This window comes from Embiotoca jacksoni, unplaced genomic scaffold (assembly GCF_022577435.1).
Source record: "Embiotoca jacksoni isolate LCO1_2020_lvr unplaced genomic scaffold, fEmbJac1.0.p SCAF_21, whole genome shotgun sequence".
Lineage (NCBI taxonomy): Eukaryota > Metazoa > Chordata > Actinopteri > Embiotocidae > Embiotoca > Embiotoca jacksoni.
This window is the reverse complement of record NW_027185352.1, coordinates 11,010,106-11,019,939: the sequence shown is the minus strand read 5'-3', so window position 1 is coordinate 11,019,939 and position 9,834 is coordinate 11,010,106. Positions and strand designations below refer to the sequence as shown.

General features: G+C 44.0%; 1 protein-coding gene across 1 annotated transcript; it reads right to left on the bottom strand.

Moving 5' to 3' along the window:
* Nucleotides 1-66: 66 nt before the first annotated feature.
* Nucleotides 67-8,574, bottom strand: wnt7ba (wingless-type MMTV integration site family, member 7Ba). The gene is made up of 5 exons (XM_069156906.1): nt 8,434-8,574; nt 7,049-7,275; nt 3,361-3,632; nt 1,893-2,427; nt 67-1,780 (listed from the first exon to the last, which is right to left on the bottom strand). Exons 1-4 carry the CDS (start codon nt 8,514-8,516, stop codon nt 1,948-1,950), a joined length of 1,062 nt encoding a protein of 353 aa, XP_069013007.1. The 5' UTR covers nt 8,517-8,574; the 3' UTR covers nt 67-1,780; nt 1,893-1,947.
* Between the last annotated feature and the right edge of the window lie 1,260 nt (nt 8,575-9,834).

Genomic DNA, 9,834 nt, shown 5'->3' with positions numbered 1-9,834 from the left:
TTTGTAATTATTTGAATAAGGCCAGTAAAAGTGTGACATACAACTCGAGAGGCATTAAAAGGATGCTCAAATTTTATTGATAAAAAAAAAAAAAAAAATACAAATGTCCATGTCTGTAAGTGATGCACTTTGATTTTGCCACAAAACAAATAAAAAAAAAAACTTAAATTAAGCTGTATTTTAGGAAACAGTGTTGCCCCCTAGTTAACTAAAAGCGCTATTAAGACAACTGGAAACAGAAATCTCGTTGATCTAAAGCTGCACACTTAGTTGTTTGGTGAGAATTCCAATGTATTATCTACTAGCAACTTCCATGTGTTTACTCAAATACTTAATAGTGGTTTCCACAAGATGTTCTGGACTCTCCGTAACGCCGATGAAGGACTCAGCTTTTATGGACTACTTTGGGTTGTGAAGGATCGTATCAAGGTGGACAAGCGGGGCTACTTTCGACACAACACGTGAAGTATTTACAGTTCAGGAACTTTGATCAAAGACATAAATTCCAAATAATTTATAGCTCTCAAATCTGAATACAATGACGTTAGAAAACACTTGTCAATAGTGACTCTCTTTCCATCTATAAATGACATAAAGTGCCACGTTCCTCATATAAAAATATACTCTTCAAATTGTTTTGTAAGTTATATAAAGCCTAAATAAACATTTCTGAATACATTAAGGGTGATGTCCAAAAATAGCTTCGAGGCCTTTGATCCTCTCGTACCCCCTTCCGTGTGGTTAGGGAACATGCCATCCACCCAGGCAGGCCTAAACCGCGCTGGAAGGCCTTGTGTAAGCAGAGGCCACCATGTGGAATTCCATGTCTCTGCCGTTCATGGGAATGTTGGCTGTATCTGAACCTGATTGCACCTCCTATAGAGTTCCAATGAGGCTTACACGGCTTTCTCAGAAGTCAAGGGCCCTCCAAAAACAAAACAATGAGCGCAGTCAGGATGAAGTGCCGCTCAGACTGACAAGTTTGGTGCTTAAAATACGACGTGTTTTCTGCCTCTTTGGCTCTTGGCGTAACAAAGAGTCTGGCCTCGGGAAGGGGGTATGTCCATGAGAGAGATGTCAGCACAGCGCCAACACTCCCAAATAACTGATTTCCCAGGAAATAAAATAAGAAAAAAAAAAACCGTGACCGTGTGAGTGCAAAAGAACAGAATTCCTCTATAGCGAGATAGCACTGATAACCGTTAGGAAGTATTTTACCATTTAGTGGCTTTTAAACGTGACTAAAAACCGTCACTGCCCGCTTTAAATGTATCAGTAGCAATCGAAGGTTATAAAAGATATGAAAAATGTTAGAGCAGTTTGAATTTGTTAGCCATCCTATAAGGCTTTTAAAATTTGAAAGATTTTTTTTTTTTTTTTACATAAATAATTTGGTTTTTATCTTCAGTGTTCTAACAGGATACAGTGTGAGTGTACAGTTAAACGTATTCCGCCGCCGTCTTTCAGGCCTCATCGGGAGCCTGTCTTAGTTCTCGCGGCGGTCGAAAGCACTTGTAGCATTTCCAGTTGGCGCATTACCGAAGTTTTCCAACAGTCCAACGACAGCCCTCTTCCTCTTGTGTAGAACGTCTGTAAGGTCCGCCTGTGCCAGATGCCGTCTTCGCCTTGACGTCTTGCCGGAAGTCAAAGAGAGACCTTCGAATCTTTTCTGCCGCAACTTCATTGTGTCTTTGTACCAGAATGCAGGCGAACGCGTCTCTTAAATGTTCGCTGCTCCCAATCCTCTCCGATCATCGTATTCCGCTTCATTTTCTCGTTTCTTTAAAGAATTCCAAATAAGATGTCAAAATGTGCAAAATGTAATAAATACCTCCAAGTCCTTCACTTCAGATTCCACTTTATCATTCCCTCCTCCCCCCTCCCGCCCTTACCTTCGGCCCTCGTCCGTGTCCCTCGTCCTCCCCCTGTGATCCATTTCCTTGTTCCTTACTTGCATGTGAAAACTTCCGATTTCTCACTGCAGGTGTTACACTTGACGAAACAGCACCAGTGGAACTTGCAGTTGCACTGCCAGACCCGCGTGTAGTGGTGCGTGTTGTAACCCCGGCCGCAGCACATGACGTTGCAGCCGTCCGTGTGGACCGAGGTGCCGTTGCACAATCGGCCTCTCGTCCCCGTGCTCCCCGTGGCCGTGTCCTCCTCACAGTAGTTGGGAGAGCGCTCCAGGTACACCAGGTCCGTGTCCGTGGGCTTTTGGTAGCCCCGAGCCTCTTTGAGACGCAGGAAGGAGGGCTGGCGGAGCCGCGAGGCCCGGACCGGCTCCACTTGAACCGCTTCACTGTAGCGCTCCTTCAGCAGGTAACCGATCTCTCTGAACTTGGGCAGGGTGATCCAGCAGGTCTTGGTGGTGCAGGAACCAGACACGCCGTGACACTTGCACTCCAGCTTCATTCTCTCCTCCAGGATCTGGATCACATAAGAGAGGAGCGATTAGGTCAGGGCAAATTACAAAAAAGCAAGTCGAGATCTTCTATAGGATAAATACAGACAGGAAATGGCCGTTTTAAAGTCCATTGCTTAGATTTAAAGCAGTTAATGGCATTGCCTTCAAGTCGGTCTCTTCTGGTATGCTGGGCTTTCTGCGGGCACTCCAGCTTTCAGCGCGGCACCCAGTGGGCCAACTTTATGTCAGAAACCTGGGGAAAATAACTCATACCCCCAAACTGTAGTCTCTAATTAACTTTACCTTTCTTCAGACCTCAAAATGGCGTGACAGCCCGAGAAAACTGACCAGAGCTGTTGTGCAACCCGACACGTATAGAATTACATCACGGCTTCAGAAGGATTTATTTTATAATGCCGCAAAGAATATTTTCAGATGACAAAATTGACAGGTGGCTGTTTGCCCTTGTGACCAAGCTCGATCTCGAGGTGAAGAAAAGGCCGTTCCCCTTTTCTTTTAGATACATTTTCAATATTTTATCGTGTGATTTTTGAGCCACTGAGCTCCTGATTACGATGTATTGTAACTTGTTTGTCCACAGCTCTTAGTCACATCAGCTACTGTCTTTCCCCCTTTGGAAGTTGCTCTCGACTGGTTGGTACAGTGTGTGCGGTGGTGCAGAAGTGTGATTTTTGGTGATGCCACTGAGGAAGGAAGAGAGAGAGACTTGCAATAATATCCTCTATTCTGACTTAATGCTTTGTTATTCAGTGAGTGGAGTGTAGGGCTGTGGCACGACTCCATTTGACGGCTGTATGCTCCCAAGTCTTCCGTTTTTTTATGTCGCCTATTCGTACGGGTGTATTAAAAGAGCTTGGATGAATTATTATATGCTCGCTTTGGCTTTGGCATGGATATAAAGCTGCATTTAGTCCGACCGATTGTGCTTTCGTTACCTTTCGCCCTGCCTCGTTGTTGTGCAGGTTCATGAGCCGCCGGGCGTTTTTCTTGATCTCGCGGGCGTCCACAAAGCGCCGCGAAAACTCCACGCCGTACTTGACATCAGCCGAGCAGCCTCCCCATTTCCAGCCCTCCTCTTGGTCGTGGTAGCCCTGCTTCTCGCGGTCACAGCCGCACTGGCTCAGGTTGCCTTGGCTACAAGCTGTGGTCACTGCGTGGGCTACTCCGGCCGCGGTGATGGCATACGTGAACGCTGCCTCCCTGCTGCCTAAAGATAAAGAAGGAGAAGAGTCGGAATACATTTTAGATAGAATGCAAAGTTGAGCTTCATTGAGGTACTTTTATACCGTGTAGCTTTGTCATGTATGTAGACTTTTTTTTTGCAGGCATTTTAAAAATCTACTTCGGTCACATTTAGGATACAAGCAGGAGGATTTAGGTTTTATTATCCTCTTTAACATGATGATGTCATCAGGGTTATTTTAGCTTGCCGAGAAAGCCTGCGTTCCATTCATTCAGAGGTTTGGCAGTCAAATCACAGACATGACTGAGTTACATTTATATGAAATTTAAGATCCAGCATTTCTGCACCATGACTCATATTAAAGACTAAAACTCAAGATATCTCGGCTTCTTCTGCATTGATTTGGACTATTCTTCTCTATGGTTTCTTCTTATTCGGGATAATTCTCAGTCCCTCCAGGATTTTGCAAGTTTTTTTTTGTATTGCTGTGATCAAAAGTTTTGCTGCGGCTTTTCACAAAAATTGCAACACTATTTGCAGAATTTTACATGATTTCTTTTTTTCCCCTTTTGCGGTAAGGTTGCAGGAATTGTCAAAAATTGCAAGTTGAGGGAGAATTTTATGAATGAATTTTTTTTATTACCAACTAATAAGAGTCATAATCACTTCACTTAAAAATAGGTACACTGCGAATCACAGAAATAGCCAGATATTTTAGTTCCCAGATATTTTTTCTGAATTATAAGAACCATGGGCTCAATCTTACAAAAAAAAAAAAAAATCATAAAAGTTTGGTTGATAGTTATGCTGATAAAGTAAATTTTATTCGGGAAGCCTTCCCTTTGCTGTGAGGCCTTCAGCAGAGCTTCTATTGATTTTGGTTAATATGAAGAAATCTTTTTTTTTTGTAGGAAAATTACAGAATTTAAAAAAAATGCGTATTCATTATTAGGATTGTAAGACAGCGCTCTGCCGGGGGGACTCCGAAGTTCCCAGTAAGGATATGCATGCTTTCCCAATAATTGATGTTCAGCATCAGCACTGTCACTTCAGTGGATTATGGAACTCTTAAGCTTTCCTTAAATGTACTATACGAGGCAGATGAAAGACTCATACCATAAATCAGAAGGCGGATTTGAAAAGCACAAGTATAAAGAGAATTATTGTGAGAATATAATCTCATACCATGATCATTTTTCTCTTGATGTCTTGTTTCATCCTCCACCACTGATTTACAGTTATTGGCTGCTAAAGGAGTAATCAGCGTAGTGAAGAAAACACAAGTGACACCTACTGGCTGACTCGAGGAGCTTTGTTTGGATGGGCCCTCTTCGAGTTGCTGCGTCTTCATGTTTTTCATCAATGGAATTTCTCACGCAGCTTAAGTGTCATTGTGTGTCGGTCTTAGGCGGTCCACATTATTACAGCAAATGATACCGCTGTGTTGCATGTTGAAATAATCTGTGGCTGAGATGTGCCCGTTTCCAAGCTTTTTGTATGTCACCATTTGAACTTCAGAGTAAACACATTTATATTTATGGGGTGGAGTGGAGGAGGGGGGAGGGCGAGGGGGTGGATTTATTGGCACTACACTGGGTAATAGGATATCCTCCCTCTCCAATCAGGATAATGCTGGGCCTTCGTTTCTTCTCAACAGCCCAGAGCATTAATGCATGGCGTCTCTGGTAGAGGCGATTGTAATGGCTCCCCTCCAACCTGACAAACTGACTCGCAGAAACCATCAGGCCTGCGGTTCCCCCTGGTCCATAACTCAAAACAAACTCTGAAGTCTTCTCTCATCAGCCTAAATCTGCGACCCATTCAGATATGTTGTATGGTGAGCATTTCTCAAGGCATCAGGCGCATGCCATAGCCAAGCAGCCATCTCTTCGCGCCGGGATTTGTTTTGATTGTACGGCCGTGCATGCAGGGTTCCATTGTTGCCATCCAGCTGCTGAAGCTGACTTCAATTAGTGGTTTGCATGAATCTCTCTGGTCTTTCTCAATGCTTAATGAGTTCACAGGCCCAGCAGGTCAATCAAATGAAGTGGTGGATGGTACATTTGCCACACAAGAGGGGGAGGGGAGGGGTGGGGTGGGGGGTAAGGCGGTAAGGCCCTGGCTTATGTTTCCTTCTTTTAAGAAATAGCAAAAACAGACAAGAATTGAAGAGGAAATTGAGCCATTTTACTATGAAATCTGTAAAGATGTCTGGAAATCGGACACGTTTTACAGTTACTACCCTCTAATTGTTTTTTTTATACAGATCCAATTAAACGTAACCTTACAGAAAGTTCCTATTTGTTCCCCGTGGCGAGAACACGAGGAACAAAGCTGGATGCAGAGTGTCTCTTTCTGAGCTCATTTACACACCACAAGAGAAAAGAGACATTTCCTCTGACAAAAGAAATAAGGCGATCCAGACGTCTTGTCCGCCCGTCTCCCGTGTAGAAGAAAGTGATTGCTCCCAGAGCTGCTAGATTAAACATGGATCCAAACCCACAGCGAGACCGCAACAAAGCATTTCGGACTGCAATACAATTTATAAAAGAGGTTCGCATTAGGAGCAACCAGGCTTCTGTGAGAAATAAAAACCGGGAAGACTGTCGACTCAAACCGGGGAGAAGAGTTCTGTGTTTACAGATCGGGCAGGTAACTGCTGTGAAAGAGAGGACACGCCCAGATAAGCCTCTGAGTGCGCTTCGTAAAGACGCGTTGTCACACACGTCAGCTGCATTTTGAATCCGTTGTCGGACACTGGTGAAGCCTTTTGAGTTGGAGTTTGGTTCGTTCATTGTGGTTGCGGCACGCGGGGCTCCGAAAAGAAATACCTTCATTAAGGTTTCGTCAATTCCCTCAAAGTCAGCTTCCGCTTACTTAGTTGAGCTATGCCACAACTTTTTCCTCGTGCTCCTGACAGCAGCTACATGACAAGGACAACACACGAAGTATGTGAAGTCACAGAGCTGAATGGCACCTGAACTGCTGCATCCAGATAGTTAGTTCCCGTTCAGTGATGGCAAACAGTCCACCTGTTCACACCTATCAGTCCACACTTCTGACTCAGGGTGAAGATTCCCACTTGTTGGATCTAATTTAGTTGGATCGAACAGCGAGTTGTGTGTCCACTCTTACTTTAGCGTGTGTTTACAGATAAAAGCCCGTTCTGAGCCCCTGTGGCCTCGTGGTTTAAGTGGCTGACCATGAAACGCAGGTCCCCGGTTTAAGTCCAGTTTGCTGCATGTCATTTTCCTCCTCCCTCCCCATTTCCATGTCACCCCCTTAATGTTAGTATCCAAATGAAGGCATGAAAATTTAAAAAAAAAAAAAAAAACCCAACTTTATTCAAAACTCCCCAAAATCTGAATCGAGTCTCTCCCCGCCACTCAACCTTTGCAGATTTCCTAAAAACTTTCAAAGACAGTTTCAAACAGACTGACCTACTCTCAGCTCTTGTCCAAAGACAGTCCTCTCTCCCAGGGCTGAGCAGTTCCAGCGGCCGTAGCGGAACTGGTACTGACACTCGTTGATGCCCAGCTGGGCACCTTCTCCGATGACGATGATGGCGTCGGGGCGGCTCTGACAGAGGGCTCTCTGCCGGGGGGCCAGCCCCGGTATCTTGTTGCAGATGATGTTCGCACCCAGCGCTACCACAGAAGACAGTGCTCTATAGATGCAGAGAAATGGGGATCAATGGGATGAATGACGAGCTACAGTTTTACAAGACGATAAGGATAAGATGAGATTCAGTCTGATGTCAGAACAAGCTTTGAATTCTGTGCTGTGAATCCTACTTGGCATTCAATGAACAAAAAGTGATACGATTGGGACAATTTAACAACAACATATTTGTCGTGAAAGTTGTGTAGATTTAAAATATGGAAACGAACGAAAAGACTCTGGCAACACAGATCACACCGTGTGTAAACTAATGGACCTTCATAAAGACATGACAGAGAACAAAACGCCTTTCAATCCTTTAAAGTTCACTTTCTGTCTATCACAGAAAACATGCTGCCCTTGTTATGAATGAGAAGCATGTATGGTGCAGCAATCATTCTCTTTGTGAGGGTGTTTTAATGTCATAAGAAAGAGCTCATTACTGCGCCTATAGGCAGAGCATGAAGCAGTCCAATATTACTCTTTTCCATATGCTGCTATCCAGTTATGGCCCCTTGTCTGACGAGGTGCTTCTATGACAAAGTGTCTCTGGTGTAACGTGTAAATCCATCAGAGCAGGTTATCCCATCAGCTGCGGGCACACCAGAACATGTAAAAAAATCACGTAGATTTAATATTGGCTTCATTCACTCACGTCGTCATTCCCTTTTTATAACTCCTACTCGATTTATGACTCGATATTTGAATGAAATTGGCACAACTGCTCATATGTTTTTGGGGGGGAAATCCGCAGCTCTTGCTCCATGGCAGTCTGGGATTTCATTTGTGGAATCAAATAAAATTGATTAAACGACGCAAGTCACGCATTTCCTCCCCATGTTTCCAACATTTTGATATTCCAAATTAAACACAAAAAAAAAAGTCCGTTTCCAATATAAACTGTCCAGAACAAAATGTAACCACATGAGAGATTACTTCATCTAGTAAGGTCAAAAGCTGACTTTTTATCGAGTAAAACGTGAAAATGCTCTTGTTGTAATAAACACCTGCGTCAAATATACTCTCCTCTCTACGTATATAATTTGACGAGTCAATTTTCCCGCGCGTAATTGGCCGTTTTGTGCATAAAGGTGCAATTACCGGCTGGTGGAAATCAAATAAAAAAATAAAAAAAATGAAGCGAGTGCATTCATTAGAAACCTACAGGTAGCTCCCGCTGGTGAGGATGAGGAAGATCTGTGGGTAGTAGACGGACAGCAGCGCACTGCGAGACGAGATGATGAGCATGGTTGCGCATTGAACACAACTTGATTTGCCCTCTTGGTTTGAAAAAAAAAAGATGGAAAAAAAAAAAAAAAAAAAAGAAGTATGGAATAATATATCCTTTTATCTGGAGCCCAGGAGTTAAAAGCAGAGGTGTGTCCTTCTCTGGTAAATCTTTAGCTAACGGAGCCGTGGCGCTCTGCGGCAGCTCCAAGCTCCGCTGTCCATGTGTTGGAGATGAGAGGCTGCATCACTCGGCCGATGTGCGCTCTGCCACCTGGACTGAAAGAGGACAAGGTGGGGGGTGTGGGGGGAAGAGAGAGAGAGAGAGGGAGAGGGAGAAAAGAAAAGAAGAGAAGAGAGAGGGTGGGGGCAGATGGGGTTCCGGATGTCCCATACGCCTGCCTGGCTCACGTCTCCAAAACTGTTGGGGCATTTGAAGGGAGGGAGACAGTGGCCTCTCCCGGTGCACCAGCCCCCGGGATGAGTCTGCACACCCCGGATCCCCACCGTGTCCCCACCCCCTACATACCTCCTGCCCCAAACTCCCCCTCCATCCACCTCTCTCTTCTCATACTCTCTCTCTTCTCTCTCTCTCTCTCTCTCTCTGGTCTCTCTCTCTTCCAATCTTGCTTTCACTTTTCATTGATAAATTCTGAAGTTGATCATTAAAGCTGTTTAACTTGCTCAGAGTGCAGACTGAGCAACAGCAGCACTAACTGTAGTGGGATTGAACCCGTGACTTTATGGTTACGATTGTATCTCCCAAAACTCAAAATTAGATTTGTGTACCAGTGTAAATGAGAAAAGACGGTATTGCCAGTCCTTATGAAGTCACATATTTATTCATGTCTTTGAATATCTGGAAGTCAGTAGCACCAAATAACTAAATATTTGAAATATTGATTCATTTTTTTCAGTTATTTTTTTCAGCAAAAATGCCAAAAACGAATTGTTTCTAGCTTCTGAATTTTGAGGATTCAATACATTTCTTTGTGTTGAATGGCAGTAAACTAAATACATTTTGTTTTGGAGTGCTGAATAAGTTACTCTGCCCTTGTTATAGGTATTTAATTAGATAATTAATTGCTCTCCTCAACACCACCACTGCACTGCTGGAGTTTCTGTTTCTCTCTCAGTCGCTCCTCAGCAGGGTAGATGCTCCCTGAAATGCTTCAGTCACTTGGTATATCAGACTCTGGTCTTTCAGTTCATGCACAAAAATAATTCTGCTGGTGTTTCCCCAACAATACGCCCTCATGTGGTAGCAGGAAGGAAAAGTTCAGTTCAACTAAATATTGGTGCTAGAGTGCACATCGGGTCATGCTGCATGTGTAAAGTT

What these genes read in the sequence shown, in the direction of transcription:
- wnt7ba (XM_069156906.1), bottom strand. Translation starts at nt 8,516, where the DNA reads ATGCTCATCATCTCGTCTCGCAGTGCGCTGCTGTCCGTCTACTACCCA. An exon ending in CTCACCAGCGGGAGCTACCT is followed by an intron (nt 7,276 to 8,433) that starts GTAGGTTTCTAA and finishes CTGCATCTATAG; the next exon opens with AGCACTGTCTTCTGTGGTAG. An exon ending in TGGACAAGAGCTGAGAGTAG is followed by an intron (nt 3,633 to 7,048) that starts GTCAGTCTGTTT and finishes CTTTATCTTTAG; the next exon opens with GCAGCAGGGAGGCAGCGTTC.